The 22,834-nt window shown below is 40.2% G+C and overlaps 1 protein-coding gene across 4 annotated transcripts in view; it reads right to left on the bottom strand.

Annotated features, from left to right (window-relative positions):
- Positions 1-2,396: 2,396 nt before the first annotated feature.
- Positions 2,397-22,834, bottom strand: part of ARHGEF28 (Rho guanine nucleotide exchange factor 28) — a 158,765-nt gene continuing 138,327 nt past the window's right edge. For all 4 annotated transcript variants that reach the window (XM_067569267.1, XM_067569268.1, XM_067569270.1 and 1 more), the window contains 2 exons: positions 21,041-21,311; positions 2,397-3,854 (listed from right to left, as the gene is read on the bottom strand). In XM_067569267.1, coding sequence (XP_067425368.1) covers positions 3,691-3,854; positions 21,041-21,311 — 435 coding nt within the window. In that variant the 3' untranslated portion in view covers positions 2,397-3,690. The remainder of the gene's footprint in view (positions 3,855-21,040; positions 21,312-22,834) is intronic.

Genomic DNA, 22,834 nt, shown 5'->3' with positions numbered 1-22,834 from the left:
TCTCTACGCACAGGCAAATGTTGTGATTGTCTAAAGACAATTAATGGTTGGCTAGAGATGGTTTTTTGCATTTCACTGTAAATGACAAAAAGATAAAGTATTTACTATGTTCTGGCCCAATCTTGCCAGGTACCAAGTGCTCAAAATTTCTGTGTTCAGCACCTTGTAAAAGTGAGCCTTTCATGAAGGTCATTGGACCTTAACCAAGCTGCTTATAAGTATTGTTAGCACGTGCAGCTTTACTCGAAAAGCTTAGTTTTGAGTTTGCCTTAAAATTTAAAAAACTTTACCAAGCTGTTTTGCATGACATCTTTGCTTTGCATCACATAAGCACATCAAATTAAAGGCACTGGGCACGGTACAGGCATTAACTTGAAGAAACCCCCCTTTAATTAAATGATTGAGGAACATTTTAATATATTTTTCTAAGAACAGAGAGAAAGCAGAACTCACCTGCGTATGCTGCTCAATAAAGTGAATCTTCTTTAACACCAATATTGAAATTTATTACTAAAGCCAATTCTGAGGTTCCAAAGACAAGATGCTCTGGAAATCATGGTAGAAAAAGAAAGCATAATATACCTGATGAGTTGAAAGCACGACAGGAATGCTTGTCACCTGCAAAATAAACCTGCTGTTCAATTGTGTAATAATGGACAAGGTGACTTGTACTATTAAACAGCTGCAGAAGGTCAGTGAAAGAGTGGAAACAGTCCCTTGAAATACATTTCTCTACTGCATATAAAAATTAGAAAAGGAGGAGGGATAATTAATATACTCCTGACAATGCATGGAAAATCTGTCCACTAAGGTGGCTATTGAAAAGGACCAGTGCTGTTTGTGAGGCGATTTCATTGCTCTTTGCCTGAGCTAGCTGATTTTCATTAGCGCTTGAAGGCCAATATTTTAGTTCAACTAAATATTAGAAATGTTTAAATAATGCAGAGAGTTCAGATTGCACAGGAGGTCTCACTTTAAAGACCACCTGCCTATGGCATGCTGTCCTATTTTTTTAAATACTTTCTTCAATTCAAATACCTAAATCCAGAGGCCATCTGTTTCCTGCTCTTGCCTTCTTCAGTCTCATGAATTTTATTGTAAACACAGGTAAGCAAAATAAAAGACATTGCTTGATGTTAGGGGGATTGAGGAATTTCAACAACAGCTGAAGCACAAGCCAGCTACTTCTGGAACTTTCTAGCCTCCTCAATAAACTTGATGAAAGAAGCAGAATCTTCCCCCCTTGAAGATACTGTTAGTAAAAACGACCATGTTGAATTTTGAACTGTGGCCCATCTACTCCAGTAACTTGTCTTTGATAGTCACTAGCATCAGGTGCTTCAGTGAAGGTGCAAGAAAACTCACTGTGGAGCATTACGGAAATAAACTGTGTCAGGGGAAGTTTCGCCCCCATCAATCAGTGATGGCTTATGCCTTGAGACATGTAATGACGTGTATCCTGTGCACTGTCCTTGTTATTTAGAAACTCCCTAAACAATTGTGCATAACAGCAACTCTGCTTATGTTATTGGCCGGTGAAATATTGAGGGACGGGCTTGTTCCCACCCTGAATCTAAAACCAAATACGTTAGTAATCGGTTTAATATTTTTATCACTGTGACCCTTTTTTAAAAGCCTGTGAAGCATGAGGACTCCTGTCAAACTAGAGCTTTCTGTCCAAAAGAAAGTTTTGTAGCACTCTTTGAAGAGTGACTACCACCAAAACATATCTGTGGCAGGTCCTCAACTGGCGTGAGTAGAGCTACACCAATTAATATCGGCTGTGGAGATGGCCCAATGTTTGGGAAATAAGCCTTCCATTTGCTTAAGTCTAAGATGACAGCCAGTTCCCCATTCTGCTAGCCCAATCACATCAAGTTTGAAAAAAAACCAACCCTTTTTGAATATTCCTAATCCCAATCACTGGAAGGGCCATTTACAACAGTAGGAAGTAAGCAACTCATTGCAATGAGCATGAAGACATTATGTTCAGAAGACTGGCCTGCTGTTAGCAGGCGGGTAGAAGAATATAAATCTACTATAAAGCTATCAACTCCTTAGTAGAGGTCTGTGACTATCTAAGGCAGAATTTCCAAAATGATGGGTCATGGGAAAGTTCTGGATGGGTTGTGGGGCTGGTGTGGAGGGGAGGGTTGGAGAACAAACCCACCCCGCAGTGGCAGTTCCTGTCCCATGGGGCTGGGCCCTGGCTCCAGGCATTTGGTCGCACAATCACTCAGCAATAGGACCCCACGTGCCAGGTCACAACACCCGGAGCAAGGAGCCAAGCACAGCCATGTGGGACAGAAATTGCTAGTGTGGGGTCAAGCTCGCTCTCCAACTCTCTCCCCTCCACACCGGCCTGAGGTGGAAGGTGCTGCTGCGGGTGGTCAGTGCTGGAACGGATGATAGCCTGTGATTTTGATCCTCTCCCCCACGAATTTGGATGAAGTGCAGATGGTGGGTCACCTTACTAAAAAGTTTGTAACCACTGCTCTAAGGCCCACGTGAAATGTGAATCGCTTTATCTACCAATTTAGGTTAGTATGGTGTAATTCATTTGTTTGGAGTTCAGTCACTGCTATTGACAGTAGCAGAGTGCAGATACAAGACCAGATAGCACACATTTTACAAGAAGCTCTTTTACTCTGCTCAGAGTACGCAAATGTCATGAAAGTTAAAAACCTTAGAGAGAGGTGCAGAATATTTATTAAATGCAACAGAAGTATACAAATATTTCTGAAGAACAAAAGCCAAAAACATGTCCTGGTTTATTATTTTCTAACATACCAGTGCCCTCATTATTGTGAAAGCAGAAAGGTGGCTTCCTCCTTTATGGAAAAGCAGTGGAGTCTCAGTGGGGTTCAGTTAGAATAAACACACTACATGTTCTTCTCTTCTTTTCCCTCCCTGTGAGAAAAACATTTGGTGAATTTTAATGCTAAAGTAAGGGCACTTCCTATAACCAGGCACAGTTATAATATATCACCAAATTGACCTACAGCAGCTGTGCACACAAATCATGCCCAAATGAGGACCGGTCTTGTGTTGTGAACAGATCTTTGCTAAGGTCTACATTGAGACCACCAAAAACATCCTCCTCTGTGAGGTGAATCATGTCTGAACCCAGGTCTGCAGAGCTGCAAGGGTAGTTACTCAGAAAACCATCTAGTCCCCTAAGAAGAGTACATTTTCATAAAGATTATAGCCCCCATGCTCACTCTTCCATCTTCCCCTATTATACCACTAGTTTTAAAAAGTTACTGATTCATACTATGAAAGCTCACACAGCAGGCAGGCACTTCTCTCTAAACACTGAAATCTGCACTTTTAAACTCAAGTCTCTGGAGAAAAGCAACACCGATCTTTGCAGTTCCTACACCAATCTTTGCAATTCCTATCAGCAGTCTTATGGTGGTGTCTTCATGACATTTCCAAACATCACTGTCTTTGAGCTCGTCCTTCTTTCTGTTGCTCCTTTGAAGCGTTGGAAACTGTGCATCATAAATTAAAGATTACAAAAATGCTTTTAAAAAATAACTTAATTGTTATATTTATGGTGGGGAAAATCTTGCACTGAATATTAAATACTATTCTTAGAGCCTTTTGGTCATAGAGGGAGCAACTGTGTACAGTTAAAGCAAAATACAATTTTATCCTCAAGTGCTACTGGTATTAGAAAACATGGGGTCAGAGGTAAACAATATTTTCTTCAACTCTTGCTCCGTTTTCTGCATCCTGTGAGCCGTGAGACTGCAGGTTCAGCAATGAAACATCTACACGCGGCTGGGTCTGGACAGATCCAGGATTTGGACTGTGTGATCTTGGGCACTGGGTCTGTGATGCATTTAAGTCTGTAACACACATAGAGGACATGTTACAATAAACAGCTGATTCAGACTCAACTGATGGACCAATTCTTACTCTGTGACTGGGAAGTTGTTAAACCACCACTGTGTGCGTACAGTATTTGTGCATAAAGAAAAACATAGTTACTATAGAAGCGTTCCAGAGAGGTAACCGTGTTAGTCTGTATACAGCAAAAACAACGAGAGTTCTGTGGCACTTTAAAGACTAACAAATTTAGACTTTAAAGTGCAACAGAACTATAGTTACTATAGGAATGCACTTTATAGGGAAACACCCCAACTACAGCCCAGTGAAATCAATGGATATCTTTCCATTGCTTTCCAAGGGCTTGGTCTGATGTCATTATTTTTACCATGGTACTAAAAACATGAGCAACTATATCTATAAAATAATTTTATGCTAATACTGTAGTGTATTTTCAGCCAGGCTGAGGCTTTATTTATGGGTGAATTTTTTGGCTTGCAAATAAATTACATAAGAATGGATAGACCAAAGGTCCATCTAGCCCTGTATCCTGTTTTCCGATAGTGGGTGTTGCCAGATGCGTAAGAGGGAATGCACAGAAAAGGGCAGTTATCAAGTGAGCCATCTCCTGTCGTCCACTCCCAGCTTCTGGTGGTCAGAGGTTTAGGGACACACAGAGCTTCGGGTTGCATCCCTGACCATCTTAGCTAATAGTCCTTGACGGATCTATCCTCCATGAACTTATCTTATTCTTGTTTGAAACCAGTTATGCTTTTGGCCTTTGCAGCATCCCCTGGCAACAAGTTCTAGATGTTGATTGTGCATTGTGTGAAGAAGTACTTCCTGAGGTTTGTTTTAAATCTATTAATTTCATTGGGTGACCCCTGGTTCTTGTGTTATGTGAAGGGGTAAATAACACTTCTGCATTTACTTTCTCCATACCATTCATGATTTTATAGACCTCTGTCATAACCCAACCACTCCACCCCGCCCTAAATCATCTCTTTTCCAAGCTGAATAATCCGTCTTTTCTCTCCTCATATGGAAGCTATTCCATACCCCTAATCATTTTTGTTGCCCTTCTCTGTTTTTTTCCCAGTTCAAATATATCTTTTTTGAGATGGGGTGACCAGAACCACATGCAGTATTCAAGGTGTAAGCATACCATGGATTTATATAGTGGCATTATGATAATATTCTGTTATTATCTATCCCTTTCCTAATGGTCCCTAACTGACTGTTAGCTTTTTTGACTGCCAGTGCACATTGAGCAGATGTTTTCAGAGAACTATCCAGGATGACATCAAGATCTCTTTCTTGAACGATAACAGCTAATTTAGACCCCATCTTTTTGTATGTATAGTTGGGATTATGTTTTCCAATGTGCATTACTCTGCATTTATCAACACTGAATTTCATCTGCCATTTTGCTGTCCAGTGACCCAGTTTTGGGTGATTCATTTGTAACTCTTCACAGGAAGAGTAAGAAGCTACTGCAGATTATGGGTAAAGGTATAGGACAGCTGTCTGTATGAGCTTCTTTTGGTGGATACCATCTTAATCCCCTGCCTATACCAGACACAAAATCAGTTTCATAATACTCCTTGTGTGTCTGTTACATTTAGGATTAAACAATACATTTTTTTTTGTATATTTTCCACCTCCTTACCCCCAACTTTGAACCACATTCCCAAATATTAGATGACCACTCTACCATGGCCACTGAGGCTTAGCTCCAACATGGAACTCTTTTACAGAACATGATTTAAACCAGAGCACTTCCTGCAAGATGCTGATAGGGTGACCAGATGTCCCGACTATACAGGGACAATCTCGATATTCGGAGCTTTTTCTTATATAGGCGCCTATTGTGCCCCCGACTCAACCCAATTTTTCACATTTCCTATCTGGTCACCCTAGACACTGAGCACCCTCAGTTCCCACTGATTGCCATGTGTATTGAAGGCACTCACAGCCCCTCATAAGATGTGATAAGCACCTGGCTGCACCAGGCCCTTCATGATTCAATTATTTCTCACTAGAATCATTATTATTACACATAACCCTGTTGTACTGAACAGGATGTTATTTCTCCAGTGAATCGAACGCTGGCAAAAGCAGATGTTGCAGGAAGATGATCTGGGTAGGGGACATGGCAGCCAAGCTGAACTGAGGGTCCTGATTTCAGCAGCACGAAACAACTGGAAAGGTAGCATAAAGGGGCAGCTGAGATTTCCTCCTGACAAAGGGAAGCCCTCAGACATCTTAGAGCTGGTGCAGGCATCAAAACATCTTCTAGGCTCCTTCTCAGATATTAAATCATCATCATCATCATCACAGTTTAACCAACTCTTATTTGAACACACAGAGCCAAATCCTTAGCTGCACCACTTTTCCTCTAGGCAGAGCTGAGAAGAGCAGGAGAGAAAGGTCTACTCCCCCAGTGCTGGGCTGGTCAGATTCTACACCAACTACCCTATCCCAGAGGGTGTGTTAAAGGCAGGAAAGGGTAGAAACTGGGTGACTTAAAGTAGATCTAGATTTCTGTATGCTACAATGGGGGCTGCTTCAGCCCTGGCCAGCACAGTGTGAATACAATGGAAAAATGGCTTCAAGCCACCCTTCTCCCTCAGGTGAAGATTTGTTTAAATTAGAGTTATCAAAACCACTCAATGACAATTTATCACGTCAAAACGAGGCTGTTTCAATAGCTGGTGAGCTCTAAAAACTACAAACAGTTGAGAAACAGAAACACATAGGCAGTTTCGGTATTAGAAATTAATCAAATTCTGTTGAAATGTAAATGAGAACAGAGATTAACCAGCTGGCCAAAATGCATGTATACTATACAAGGAACATTGTACTCATAAGGGTGTAGTTTTTGTACAGCCAAACTGTAATGACAGAGGGCAAAGTCCAGGCCTAGCTTAAGCAGGTTCAGCTCCCATGGAAGTCTCTAGGCCAAAAGCTGCAGTCATATAAAAAGTGGTTTAATTTAGGTGTAAAGTGGTCAGAAACCAGGTGCAAATGACACAGTAGTGCAACTTGCACCAATCTGGGACACAGTGCATGTGCACAACAAACATAACCTGCATCTCAAGGGACTGGAATGGTGACGCAGCAGGGAAAACAACTAACAGGAAGGAGTAAGAGAGTCTCTTGTCACATGGTATTAATTAAATGTCACCCAGGGTCCCAGACCACCCCTCTCTGTCCTGGAAACAGGGCTCTTCAGGCAGGCCTCAGGGGCTCAAACACTATAGTGATGTGGACAGGAAGGAGGACGGACAGGGAGCAATCCTACCATACGATGCATGTGCGTGTGTGTCAAAGTCTCCTAGAGCTCCCTCCTGCTCTGACTCAGATTCCCTCTCTCCTCTCAGGCCCCCTCAGGAGGAGAAGGATTAGGATCCATAAACTGTGGCCTCCCCATGGAGTAAGCATAGAATTCCTTTGCCCCAACCCATCACCAATCCCAGCTGTCCTCATGTTCTGTGCAGAACCAGTTTAACACACTGAATAGGGTTACTATGATTTTTACAGCCACACAGCCTACATTTCAGATACTTTTTGCATCAAATACTTAAAAATAATAAAACCCCTCTTTTCCTTTATAACTAAACAACAGCGTTTGTACCATACACCAGGTTTTATCCCATGTTCATCTGGACTGACAGCTGACATGTCAAGTTCAGCGCAAAGCTATTTAACCCCCAAACCAGCATTCCTACATAATGGAAAGCACTGGCAGAAGCTGAGACTAAAGTAATGTGCTGAGTGTAAATGTGATTGAGCCTGGGATTTTCAAAGGTAGGAAGGTAGGCATCCACCAGCCATTGATATTCAATGGGAATTGAGTGCATAAATCTCTTAGGCTCCTTTGAAAATTCCAGCCTACATTTCTCCTGCATCTGTCTATACTTCTGCCCATCACCGTAGTATCTGAGTGTCTTCCACATGGAATCTATAGCAATAGCCAAGTCCCTAGTGGGATTCATGGAGTCTCTGGTTCGTCTCCCTTTTTGGGGTGCAGACTCTACTTGAGGTTTGTTTGTATTTCCCAGTATTCAATGGTTTTTACGTGTTCAGGGATTTAGTTGTGGCTGTGAACAACCAGCCACGGTAGAGGACAGTGTGGAGCTCGCTGCCCCATTGAGAAGCCAGGATGCAATTAAATGCAAGTGGAGTGCAAGAGGAGCAGCTCTGCCACTGTGCTGCTCCTTGACAGAACACGGATGTTCCCCCTACCTATGTGTGGCCATTTCTGCTGCCTAGCACAGAGGCATGGGAGTGGCTGGTGCGTGGCTCCTCTCCTTCCCTTTTCTGAGTGGCTGGGTGCCAATGCAATTGCTAGCAGCAGAGTCTCCGCACTCAGGCAAGTGCATCTGGCCTACCCTGCACAGAGAGGAGAAAGTTTCTTGCGCCCTTCTCCCCCTTCCAGAGAGGGCGGGGCACTGTCAGCCCTTTGGTATCTCAGAGGGTCTGGCATTACTTCAACTATTCCTCAATTAAAGGCTTCACACTGGAACCTGGAAGTGTCAGGAATCTCTCTCACATACCCCAAAAAATTATGACCCTCATACCGCTGAGGAAAGAGGACCCTAATCCATTTGTTAACCAACTGAATCAGATAGAAAATCGACCTAGGAATTTTAATGCTGCTATTTATTTTTAACCAGTCCGACAGAAGAAAAAGCAGCTGCCACATTTCTCAGGCAAACAAGCATCCTCCTGCATGAGAGATCTTTTCACAAAAAGCAGATGAGCAATTAGATCAAAACAGACCTCGGGTTAATGAGTCTTGTCAGTCTTTTGAGCAATTTGTTGTTAGTAGATTTAAAACGAAGGAATCCAAGTTCTAGTTCTATGACATTAAAGATCTGTGACAAAATAATCTTTTTTCCTGTCTCTGCCTCCAATTGTTGAGCATGGTAAAATGACTGGAATGTCACAGGGCTATCTATGACGATTATCTGTGCAACTATTAGTTTAAACAAAGCAGCATGGATTTTGTTTTAGCCTCCCACTCATTTAGAAAGGTTCAGTTAACAGCCTTTGGACCAAGTTCATGGTGCTGGCTTAAATGAGTGCAACTCCTTGTTGATGACCTATGGGTGGAGTCATTAGAACACCTTTGTAAAGAATCTCAGATATAATTGTCAGCAGGGTTCAAATCCTGGACCTCCAGCATTAGATACACACGAATCTACACCACTTGAGCTAAAGCTAGGTCACTTGAGCTAAAGGTTAGGCTAAAATCATTTTTTTATCCTATTATATAGATATATCAACAGTTGTGCTGGCTTTAAGAAGAGCACAGCTTTCAAAACATGTTGTTTCTAGAGTGTTTCCACTGGATACCAACAGAGATTTAAAAACAGGTATTACTTGAAATCACACCCTTCTACACATTAAATGCCTGCAGTCTTATCTTAGTATGGAGTACTGCTTACCAGCTGTCTGATATTGCTCAATATTAATTTAATCAGGTATGGATTTTCTATTCAGTTGCCTGTGTGATAAGCGTTGAACCTTTAGATGGCTAATGACACACACGTGGTCCAATGCATATTCTGCTAACAATGAACACATTTTATTGACCTACTTCTTTTCCGGCTCATTAAACACAGCTGCACCCAAATGATGAAGAGAAAATAATCATAAAAAAACCCCTTAGAACGCTTTTTATACAAAAGAATCACAAAGAAAGTTATCAGCTGTATGTACAGGGATCACTTCACCCATCACAGTAACCAATCTGGGCCAGAACACTAAGCAAACAACTGCTTTAGAAAGGAAGAAAAGAATGTTTTGTCCAACCGACAAAACTGAGGAAATACAGGTAAGCACCACATGTAATGTAAACACCTGAGCTGGAATTTAGCCAGGTTACTGAGGTTAAAACAAATTGCAGTAGGTAGCTAAAGCTTCAGTTTGAGCTCTCACAGGAAAAACAGAAATTCCATAACAAACCACACTTTAAGAACAGTGTTTCCCACTTTTTGAAAGCTGAGTCCCCTTCAGTAACATTAAACCAATTGCATTCGCCCCCCACAACATTGCCACGTACTGTTAACAGCCTACACATCTTAATTTATACATCTTCTGCTACCTCAGCTAATCCTTTGCATTCTGTGGGTACAAGGCTAGTGTAGATCGTCATAGTGAGGCTATGTCTACACTATGGCTTATGTCAGCATAACGTATGGCGTTCAGGGGTGTGAATGAACCACCCCTCTGAGTGACATAAGTTACATCAACATAAGTGCTCATGTGTGCAGCGCTATGTCGGCAGGAGAAGCCCTCTTGCCGACATAGCTTCTGCTGCTTGTGGAGGTTGGGTTTTTTTATGCCAAATGGGAGAGGTCTCTCCCATCGGCATAGATCATCTTCACCAGACATGCTGCAGAAGTGTATGTACAGACATGGCCTAAATCTTCCCCTCCTTTCTTACATGTGTTAACATACAGCTAAATAGTTAACCATGCTGACATTTAAAGTATGATCACTGGCATTTGAGTTAGCACCTATTGAAATCAAAGGGTCAATTCATACCTCAGGAGACTTGTTTCAGGCTCTCTGCAAACTCAGGCAGACATCACTGCCTTGGCTACACTTATGTTTTGTAGGTTTTTTCTGACATCATAAAAGACAAACTTATTTAAAAAAATGAAAGGTGAGGCTCTGGAAACATTAGCAGCTGTCCCCACCTCCCAGCTAGCCCTTCACATGCCCCATAAGGGGCCATAACCCCACAAGTGGCCAGGTCGCACCCTTTGGCTAACACTGCCATAGTACAATAGTTGGTGACAGATTCCTTGCCAATGCAGAAAGAAGAGTGCCATCTACAGATATACTATGAACACTCTCCAAAGCACCAGGGTTTTTACTTGATGATTTCCTAAGCACTGATCTAGTACAACCTTTTAGCTTGTAAAAGCTGACAAACCAAAACCCAAGGGGACATGACTACAAGAAGCCTGAAAACAATATGAAGAGCAGTTTCAGTAGCTAAAATAATGCAAAGTGCTTGTTTTAAATTAATTATGGGCTTATCTTAGCCTTTAATGGAAGAACCTGCTGATTGTTCATTACGATAGGAAAACCATAGGCATCACTAAAAGTGGAAGCATGTGATCAAAGCCTCTTATCTGATGTCCATAGTGAAAAAATGTTCATGCTCCACTGATATCAATAAACAAGGAAATGCTCCCTTTTTCTGATCTGCTGTCTGAGGGATCCCCTGACAGTTGCCTTAATGTGGCCATAGCTGACTTTGCTTTGTTTTCTAATCAGCACTGACAGGAAGCATGCTATGATGATTTTGTTTCCTGTGGCCATTTACAAAAATACAACAAAAACTGATCCTTGGCATGTAATTTGTGTTACGTGCATCTCAGACACAGGAAGTTTAGGGGTGAGATTAAATACTTTGAAATGGACTCTTTTTAGATTGTTTGATAAACATACTGTGAATAACTAACTGCTGTTGAAATAGTTTGCATAAACCAAAGGGAATATTTTACATCAAGACTGGAAAAAACAATTACCAAGAAAAACAGGTGGCTTTGTTGAAGTGATTCTCTTGAGCAAAAGAAACAACCTCCTCAGACACTAGGCTTCCTCCCTTCTTGACCTTCATTTTCCACGTCTCTATTATCCATAACCCTGGTCTTACCCTTGAGTCTGAATTCACCACTTCCTTCATCTGCCTTTACTATAAATCTATCACCACATCCTGCAGATGGACCCATGTATGGTGCTGCTCTGATTTCACTTCTGCTGTAATCTGCCACTTTAACTTCATGTTCCCTTGCTTTAACTACTGCTAGTTCCTTCTTTATGGCCTTCCCAAATGCTAGCTCTCCAGACCTCATCCAGACACTGCAGGCCACCTTCTCCCAGAAAGAAAGAAGTGCTACCATATCACTCACATTTTCAAATTACTGGAATGGCTCTCCACTCATTTTAGGAGGCAGTTCAAAATTGCCCTCCATGTTTTATGCTTTTATGGAAATGCTGCAGCCTATATTAGGACCGATCTCTCTCTCCATCTGCTATGTACTATTCAATTCTGGAAATGTATTCTTTACAGTTACTCTTTAAGGAGCTTTTTTTGTATGAAAGACTCTAAGCAAAACAAAATTGCAATGGACAGTAGACCCTCACTTATTCTTATTGGCATTCTAATTTGGGGGATCTTGCTGTAGAACAAACTTCCAGAGGAGATTAGATGACTCCAGTCTGGCCAGCCTTTAGGTTATGTCTACCCTGGAGCTGGAAGGTGTAATGTCCGGCTCAAATAAACATACCTGTGCTAGCTCCCATCTTGCTAGTGCACTAAAAATAGCAGTCTAGCCACAGTGATATGAGTACTTGGGTAACACCTGAGTACTTATCTAGTGTCTCGGATGGAATTGTATCTGGGCGGCTAGCATAGGTCTGTCAACATGAGATGGAAATTACACCTCCTAGCTCCAGTGCCAGACCTTTAGAGAACTCTACAAAACCTTCCCCTTTGCTGAAGTTTTTCTACCATAAACAGAACAACAGACACCATCAACATCCCCTCCTCGCTTGCTGCCGCACCAAAACACCCTATCCAAAGAAGAGCTTTCTATAACCAGATAAGGAAGGCGAGCCAAAGAGTCCAGGAAGTTTATTAGGAATTTCACTATTGCCAATATATTTTATGTGAAAGGCACTCAGAGACTATGATGATAGGTGGCAGTACAAGACACAGACAGACAGACAATCCGCCCCAGACTTCTTAGTAAATATTTAACAGCAGATACTGTTGTGAGGTCTCATATTACTAAGACTCCATTACTTTTACATAACAAGATACAGGGCATTTACTGGAATATTATAAAGCACTGTCATAAATAATTAAAGCTAGATTGCATTTTTTACAATAAGCAAACAAGGTACATTTTGTGATTCAGTAGCCATGATTTTTATTGGGGGTGCTTGCATCCTCACTATTTTGCAAAATTTGATTATCTTCAAACTGTTTCTCTGGGCCATTAGGGTGCATTATTTATTCATACGCTTGCATTGCATCTATTCCAGGCTCTAAATGTATTACAAAATATATATGAAATCATTATAATAAATATATTAAAAAAGGCACCCAACCAAGCCTACATCTATAGATCAGACTGTATAAGAGAAACTCAGCCTTCCCATCAGTTCTTCCTAACCTCAAACAATTAATATTGTTGTATTGTGTTGTGCTGTAGAATTGTGACTCCTTTTCCTGAGAGATCACCTCTCTCCCCGGGACACAGCATCACACGCAAGATTGGCAGACCCTCTTGAATTGAAGTTCTTTCAACATAAAGCTGGGGGAGCTGGGGGCTGAGTGTTTTCTGTGTGGTTGGGGGTCCTCTGTGTTGGAGCTTGTTCCTCTGCCCCTCTCCAGTTCTCCAGATCTGCTAACCTTCAGGGCTTGCTACAAAGCTCGTCCTTCTACTCTCTTTTGCAAGGATGCTGTGTCCTTTGTTTACTCTGTCATTTCTAATCTATGGGCTGGACACATACAACTGTATTTCAGAAACCTGAATAAATAAATAAAAGTAAATAAGTATGTGGCCATCATTGCAGCTAACAGGCTACAGAGATAGAGTGACTTTAATGGATAGAAAACTTACATGTTGTCTCCATTAGATTTATGCTGTTGGAACAACCACATGCCTTATCTAGAAAAAAAAATAAGTCTATATGTAAAGGTTGATGATGGCCTTTATTTTTTATACCTACATGGCCAAATCCTCTAATCTTCCTCATGCTAGCAGTCCCATTGACGTCAAAGTCCACTCCACCAAAATCAGTGGGATTACGTGTGAGTAAAATGAGAAAGGTTTGGCCATTATCCTGTTTTTGTGAGAGAAACTGGCATGTAATGCACCACTGAGTAAGAGGGGCAGAAGTATGTAAAATATATAAAATGTCAGTGGTACATCCGAAGGAAAGGGATGACTAATCTGAATATCACTCTTCCACAGAAGTATGATGATATTTTAGATTTATCTCCTAATTAACAAAACCCTCAAACAAGGAGGCATTGGAAATTGGAAAAAGTAAAATCATACAGGAAATCCTCTATTTAAATTAGCCAACATTATAAAAACAACACCTAGTTAACTGTCTTAATGATAAAGCTATGTAATACCACTTCATTCACTGTGGTTATGTTCAAAGACTAGATATTTTTACTGACAGAATTAGTAACACAAGTATAAGACCCTGTAACTACAGAGGCCAAAACAAGTGTTGTCTGAAATATGCTAATTGCAGAGGACATATAATGCCATATTTTTCACTTTGGTATCACACTGCCATGTGATTTAATCCCTTTTGCCATCTGCTTTAAACAAATGGTGATATTATTCCCAAGAGGAAAACATACTTCCCTTATGATTCACTTCCACCAAACATCCCACAAAAGCTGCTTTATTAAAGTTGAACACAAAACTTTGTGTTGTGTGGCATGAGACAAGACTAAAACTTCTTGTTGCCAATTAAAAAATTAAAAGATTTGATTCAGCCCATGAGGTTATCTGCCAGTATTAATGCATCTGTACAATATTAGTGCTGGCACTGATGGAATTACCTTTTCTTACAAATTTCTATATTTGTTCAATTTGTTGAATTACCACTCTGCTTTAAGCAATGGGTACCTCAGATGTGTATGCATGCAGTCACCCATACTAAGGGTACTGGGAATGTGTCAAGAACAAAAGGCACAAAGTACTCATTTTAGAATTAAGGGAATGCTGTCAACTTGGCATCCAGTCAATTTCAAGAACTGTGTTAAAAGTAGTTTCTGCTACCACACCTGCCCATGAGTTTCCCTGTCAATTTTCTGGCTTTGCAATCACATTTTCCTCTGTTTCAAAAAGGTTTTCTCCCCTTTATTCATGGGTGAAAGACCCATGAAGGCAATGGAGGAATACAGGGCAAACAGTAAAAAGTGACAATAAACTAAATGTCAAATGCACAGAGTAAACAAACTAAAAAAATACAGAAAAGTATTTTTTTTCATGATAATCTGTATTTTTTCCCTTGTCAAATCATGTAGATGGGATATTCAGATCTTGTTTTGCTGTTTGCCATACAGGATTTCCTTTTATGTAGCCAAAAGTCCTGTAAAGAGTGTACTTTACTTGGGTGCAATTATTTTTTTTTTTTAGTGCAGATGTTGACTGCTGCACCAGATGGTTTCCTAATCTGATAATTTCAAATGAATTGGCTCATTGTTGGTGGGTTATGTAAAAGACAGTATGATATATACAAAAGAAGTGTATACTTTAAGTTTATACATCAATACACTGTCAAATCTAATGTTAAGATTATTAAAAACAACATATTATTATGTACTGCATCTTAAATATTAGATTAAAACAAGTGAAACTGGTTTACACTCATTTAAGAGTAGGTTCAACAAAACAATGATCAGTTCTTTCTTTGTCTCTGGGAGCAACCTTAAAAAGGATTTAAGAGTGTCTAAAAGTATGAGACACTAGAAAAAGGGATGTACTGGAAAACCAACTAAAAGAAAACCTCCTATTTGGATGAGGACAGAAAGTGTAATAATGGAGTTTGCAGTGTTATTGTAGGTATGTTGGTCCCAGCAAATGAGATATATAAAGTGAGCAAGGTAATATATTTTATTTGACCAAGTTCTGTTGGTGAAAGAGACAAGCTTTGGAGCTCCATAGAGCTCTTCTTCAGGGCTGGGAAGTTCTGGTAAGGTAGTCAGAGCATCAGCTAACTAGGAGGTAGAACAGATTGTTAAGCATGAGGAGTTAATGTATGATGCAAGATACCATTCAAGATGAAGTGGGCAATTAACACCTCTGCAGTCTTAAGACAAAGGATGGTTAGCGGGTTACAGATTGTTGTAATAATTCAGAAAACCCATGTCTCTATTGAGTCCAGGATTTTTAGTGTCTAGCAAAGTTATGAATATAAGCTCCCAAGCCTGCTAAATATACTCACCAGCTAGACCTCTAATGGCTCACCTGAGTCTCCTTCCAATGTACTTTGCTCTTCTGATATAGAATACCTGAGTATTTATGAGGCTGAGTCAAATCACTAGAGGGATAATGCTGTAAGGGGCTGAATGCCCTTAGCTTGACTACAATAGGAGTTAAGGGCGCTCAGCACACCATAGTGGTAAAACGTACCCCTTTTCAGAGGGACAGCGCAAAGTCTTAAATCAACTTAAACCCCACATTAGCGCTACCTGAGGGACCATAAGTGGGATTTAAGTGATGCACATGTTTTGAGCTGGCCCTCTGCACAGGGATGAATTTTACGTAGGAGGCACTCAGCTCCTGAGAGCACTGCACACTACCCAATCCCTGAAAATAAGGTTGTTGCAATAAAGCCAAGGGTTCCCACCACCACGGCAAGGACTCTGTACTTTGAGAAGAGGCCTAAATTGGGCAATAATTTGAAAGTGATTGAGATGCCACGGAGAGGGGAGCATTGTGAATATATAAGCTAGGTGAGACAAGATGAATAATTGGTGCAGCCGGTGCAAAACTGTCATGGATCACTAAAGAAAACAACTGAAGAAGTGAAGATTTTTCATCCTCCCCCAAAAATGTGTTTTATGCTCTCAGCACGTATCAGAATGAATAATAGTGAAAAACGTATATAAATAAAATAGTGCTATGAATGTTTAATCTTTTGCTTGTTTGGAATGACACTAACAATTTTTGGTACATTCCCAAGAAATATTTATATTATACTTTTCAGTACACCATACCTGGACATCTCTTCGGCCTAGATAGCAAAAAACACAAAAAAACCCAAAACTTCAATTTCCCCCCCCCCCCCCCCATCTATCATTTGTTCAGACTTCAATACAATTACCAGTAATAATAACAACATTTGAATAGCAAAATGCTCTACAGCACCTTATATTAAAGTGCTGTTTTCATATAAAACTTTAAAAGGAGTCCAAAGTGCACACATTAATCAAATCTAAAAGGTAAAGATTCGGTGCAGTGTGGCTAAATCCTTAGGCATCATTCTGGATATTTACCCTGACATATCAATTGAATACCGGGCTGTAATTTATTCAATTGTCAAGCTATCTTGACACAAAACTATATTTCCTTCCTCTTTCCAATTAGCTGAAGTAGTTGTCTTCTTTCATGCAGATAATTTAACAACTATTATCTTAGAGTATTAAGACATTTTTCTTTCAATTATTTTCCTCCTTCTACGAAGCAATTGACACACCTTTTCTAGCGAGTCTATAGGAGCCAATGCCAGTTATAGTTTATGGGAATTTGCCCTAAGGTCTTTGGTAAGCACTCTGTCACTCTCTCTCACTCACACACAAACACACCCACACACACAGATGATTTGTAATTATGTCAGCTATGTGAAGAGGTCTTATGTCTTACCTTTTAAAATATAAATTCAGTATTCCGCAGCGAAGGAATATAGCTATTTTCATGTGGGAATATATATAAAGTTAAATTGTGTGACAGATAATACACCACAGAACATAGCATCATTAACCTTTTGATAACCTTTATAGGCATCTTGTTTCTAAAAATTATTTCATATCTTTTTTTTCAAGGTAATCTTACACACTTATTACACAACACCTAATAATGCAGTAAAAGCAATTGCCTAAATACAGCAAATAGTTAAAATCTGAACTGTACATGCAATACAATTACTGTGTGTATCTTGTGCATGGGCCATGTCCAGTAAACTAGAAGTTCAGCAGTTGTTTCTTAATTCTATTTCAACTTACAATTATAATTTCTGAGTATTTTTCTCAGAGAATTATAAGAATTCACATTTTTCAATAAAAATGGTGGAAAAATTCAGAACACTTTTCCCAATTTTGTCAAAACTTTGAAAATTCAAAAAGTTTCAACTAGTTCTCATTTTCACCACTCTGATGATCTTTCCTGCATTTCTGATTGGGTGATGTCATAGTTCAGGGCAATCGCACCTCTATTCCTCCTCCAAGGATAAGCAAGGGCACCCAGTCTCAGGCTTCCAGCTGCCCCGCCATCACCGCTCCTGGGTGTCACTGTCTCTCTCTTCATTCTGATTAGCTTTTTTCCAAGGCTGTACCTACCTACTCTATGAATTCCCCATCAAGCCAGACTGTTTAAGCAGGCCTGTTTTGCCTTCTTTTCAGAGGCTATAGACAGTTTAATTGCCCACAGTTGATACCACAGGGCTCTTTCTAAGCAAGCACATTTATTCTTAAGGTAAAAGCATTACAGGGAAAGCATATTAAAAACAATAAAAGAACCTACATACATGCTAATAAGCTTCCCAGAGATCATACCCTCCGCCCCATTCTCCACAAGGACTCAGGTTGATGCCAGTCCTTCCAACCCTTCCCTAAGGATTGGGGCCCTCCCCTTGGATGGAACGTCCTATCCACTTGCTAGCTTTGGGGAACAAAGGCCCCAAGTCAGTTTAAACTTAGTTTATTTATCCAAAAGTCCATTCTTTGTCTGTTGGTCTCCAGAGAATCCAGTTTGAACCAGTATATGCAAGTCTCTCCAGGGAGCGGTTCCTCTCAGAGGTTTTCACAATCTGAGTGAAGTTGCTTAATCACACTCCACTGTTCTAGTTCCTGGAGGGCTGGGGTTACCCCACCCCATGGAATTACATAGAATCCCTGGCCCACAGTGATACATAAATTTAACACAGTAAGATTTAATTTAATTCAGTGAGGTCTGTCCAAGATATTGCAGGACATACCTGTAACAGTCAGAATTTTGGAACACTATGGAGCAGAACTGACTTTATCCTGAAGAGGTATCAGGAATGTGTGCATATGATTAAAGATCACCAGGAACTCTGCAAGTCTAGCAAAATGCATGGGGGAAAAAATCAGTTTCCTGATGCAAAATATCTACACAACTCAGCTTTTTTTATGTTGCTTAAGAATGAGTGATTTGCTTCATTTCCATGTGCTAAGCCATTTGCTTTTACTTTCAAATGCCATCTGTCTTTCAGTAGAGAAGTTTAAAGTTCTTCTAATTCTGTACTCTGTATACAGCAGCACATGATGGATGATAGAGTAAGGCCAGAATTATTCAGACTCATGCAGTTTGTGACTGTAATACAAAATAGCTTTCATCTCTATTTTATGAATATTATAATGGAATATAACACCATATCTATTTTGGGGATTCACCACACCACCTGCTCTACCAATACACTATGGGTAACATTTTCAAAAGTGCATATGTGACTTAGGAGCCTAAGGGCTTGTCTACACACAGAAGTTGCAACAGTTTAACTTAAAATTAATTTAATTAAACTAATGCAACCTTTGGCATGTATCCTCTTCTATAGGTTTAATACTGGTTACATTGGTTCAGCTTGCACCTGTAAATTTATCAAGGCAAGCAAAACCAATTTAAATAAATTTAATCCTGCATAAGTGTCGACACATGGAGTTGCATTAGTTTAACTACACTGGAATAAAAATCACAGCTTTAGTTAAACTGGAACAACCTTGACCAGGCCTAAGTCACTTAGGTATTTTTGAAAATGTTACCCTATATTAATAATTAGCCTGATTTGCTTTGTTACACAGGGTAAAACAGTTGTAATGATCAGACCAGCCTGGCTCATTTTTAATTATTATAGAGTGATTGATCATTATTGCTATATGGGAATTACTTGTGTTGAGGATAAGGTTTGCTCAAGTAAAGCTTCAGCTGATTCTCTTTTAATGCATTAAAAAGAAAATTAAGACGCCACCTCCTTAGTCAATGAAGTTCTTTCCTGAGTAACAACTTTCAGATTTGGCCATAGATTACTGAAAATAACACTGTGTGAACACGTTTTCAATTTTTGATCACATCCAGCAACATTCTCCACTGTTTTTTTCCCTGTTTTGAACATAACCCCTACAGCTGGTTATAGGAACAGAAATCTTTCTGCACTGCCACAGAGCAGGCTCAGATCCAATTCTCAGGTGACTTTTGCTCTTTGAGCTGGCAGGAGGTAATGTGTTCAGACCCAGTAATGCTAAATTGCCTTGTGTCACTTGGAATCACAGAAGTTAGTGATGGGGAAAACAACCCACTAGATCATTTAATCTATTTCCCTGCCAGCGCAGCCTCCTCCTTTACTTCTATTAGATTTTATTTATTTATTTATTTATAGGCTTTTCTACCAGGTTCATCAGAGTGCCTTGCAAACTGTAATGAATCAATGAAGATACTAAATAAGACCAAAGCTGACACAGAACCTGATGGTACCCCAGCTAGCTGCCTCCCTGAAAACTTGATACTCTGGAGTTTATCATTAACTTTTATTTAAATTCTTCAGCAAGTTTTCAATCCACAGGATAATGCTTCTTGCTAATGCTCTCCTGCATTAATGTTGATTGTAAGATTTCAGGAAATAGTACGAACTACTGCAAGAGAATCCAAATATATTGTATCTACAACTTTCCATGCATCCAATAGTTTTGCAATTCAGGAGCGGGGAGGGAAGTAACTGAGATCTTACAGTAAAAGCTATTCTTCACAAATTCATGCTACTTATTGTTCAAGATTCCTTTATTCTCTAGAAGTTACATGATTTTCTTTCCAGGATTAAGGTGAGTCTTTCAATATCATTCTGAGTGGGTCCTCAGTGAGGTCCTGAAGCAAAAGGTATGTTTAAGGATTATTCTAACTAATCCTCAGTTAGAAGTTATAAATTCAAAGCTGTTCTGACTCAGAAATTTCAAGTATTGAACATGAAGGTTCTTGCAGTAGCCATTTGTCTGTAGCCTTGATATTTTATACAGTAATGTCAAATACTGCCAAACCTTAGCACATTGAAAAAAGGCCTTGATTTAGTAACACACTGGATGCAAACACAAAACACAGGATAGCTTACAGAAAGACCAAATTATTCATCTAATTTTGTTTCATTCTTCTGACTTCCTTTTCTCCTCTCCCCTCAGTAGGCATAACTGAGTTGTCTCAGTAAAATCTACCGTATTAGCAACTCTTCTCACATATCATCACAATCAAACTGTGATCAAGTGTTAGCCACACGTCCATTGGCACACATACAACAACTCACCACAACCATTATTTATGTTAATTTTTAACACAGAATTGCCTTCATTTTTAGGAATAATCCCTTTGAGAGGTGATGTATTGCCCATTTTGCCTATTAGATACAGATTTAAGGTGTTAATTACCATTATTACAAGCATCCTTGTTGCTTTTGCAGGAGAAGGATATCTGATGGCAGGGGGCAGTAGATTTCCAGAGTTCATTGGTGACTGCTGGTTGATTTTCACTAGTCCTTGTTCTATCTGAATTGGAGATGTTTATCCCAAATACACCATCTTGGGAAACTAGAGATGGATTTGATCTGTTGAGACTCTTTAGCGACATCTGTACTAAAGCTTCGTTTACGAAGAATGAATTTTCAGGACATAAGCTCTCCGATTGATTATGTCCGATTATCTGCACAAGAGAAAACAAGGAAAACATACAACTAACCACTTCATCTTTACCTAACACCATAAAGCTCCTTCTTATCTTAGCTGCCAATAAGGGTGAAATTTGTAACGAATGCCCCCTTTATTCACAAGGTGCTAGGCTGAACACATTAAAGAGAGTGTGTTGTATAAGAATAATCAGCAAGAGTCTATTAAAAAATTTCTCAACTCCATTCAAAACACAGAAAAACAAATCAATGCTTGCCAAATGGGAAATAACAAAGGGCCAGATCCAGGGACGACCTGAGCTTTTGCCATTCACTTTGAAGGGGCTAAAGCTATGTCCCTCTGTTCAACATAGGACCAACCCACTTAGAAAGAATGAGCAGGAATGGCAAAATAACCACTTAAAAATTCATAGGAGCTGTTCAAAAGTCATCAGTGTTGTCCTTTTAAGCAGATCTTGAGAGTGGCATTCTTTCAACAGGCAGAGAGGATTTGTTAGTACATGAGGTCGCCACTTAGACAGCCTTAGGGGACAAAGGCTGAAGTTCAGCCATAGCAGTGAGGCGCTTAGGAACTTAGTTAAAGGGATAGGAAGCATGAATTTGATATTGGGGGCTGCCCAGATCAAGCTCTGGTGTTCCTCTCTCTCCATCACAGTCTGTTAGCGTTTCTCCCACCCATTAAAACATTCAAACAGATCCCATCTTCCCCCGTTACAGTTGATGGACAAACTCTTTTTTTTTTTTTGTCATCCCTTTTAGTAAGTCCTACCCAGTGAGCCAAAGCATCATTGGAAACTGAAATAATCTCCTGCTGCACCATAGACTCACAGGCTTTCAGGTCAGAAGGGACCATCATGATCATCTAGTCTGACCTCCTACACACTGAACACCACAGAACCTCACCCACCCCTTCCTGTAATAGACCCCTAACCTCTGACTGAGTTACTGAAGTCCTCAAATCATGATTTAGAGACTTCAAGTTACAGAGAATCCACCATTTAACTAGTTTAAATGCAAGTGACCTGTGTCTCATGCTGCTGAAAAAGGCAAAAAATCCCAGGGTCTGAGCCAATCTGACCCAGGGGAAAATTCCTTCCCAACCCCAGATATGGCCATCATTTGGACTCTGAACACGTGGGCCAGACCCAGCAGCCAAACACCTGGGAAAGAATTATCTGTAGTAACTCAGAGCCCTCCCCATCTAGGGTCCCATCACTGCCCACTGGAGATATTGCTTGTAGCAATTGCAGATCGGCTACATGCCATTGTAGGCAGTCTCATCACACCAGCCCCTCCATAAACTTATCAAAAGCCAGTTACGTCTTTTGCCCCCATTGTGTCCCTGGGAAGTCTGTTCCAGAACTTCACTCCTCTGATGGTTAGTGCTCAGATTGGTACGTATACATATTTAAGTCACATTCACACTGTTTTCACCATGGTTAGATTAAAATAGGGAGGTGAGTGGGTGGAGGCCATCACTCACCTCTCACTTGGAGCATTGGCCTGGACTGACCCTTAGCTGAGTGAGGGTGGTCAGGGA

The sequence above is a fragment of the Emydura macquarii genome, unplaced genomic scaffold, assembly GCF_026122565.2.
Source record: "Emydura macquarii macquarii isolate MOO-44397 ecotype Brisbane River unplaced genomic scaffold, CSIRO-AGI_Emac_v2 contig_2897, whole genome shotgun sequence".
In the NCBI taxonomy this organism is placed as follows: domain Eukaryota; kingdom Metazoa; phylum Chordata; order Testudines; family Chelidae; genus Emydura; species Emydura macquarii.
The sequence above is the reverse complement of the archived record's forward strand: the minus strand, read 5'-3'. Positions and strand labels throughout refer to the sequence as shown.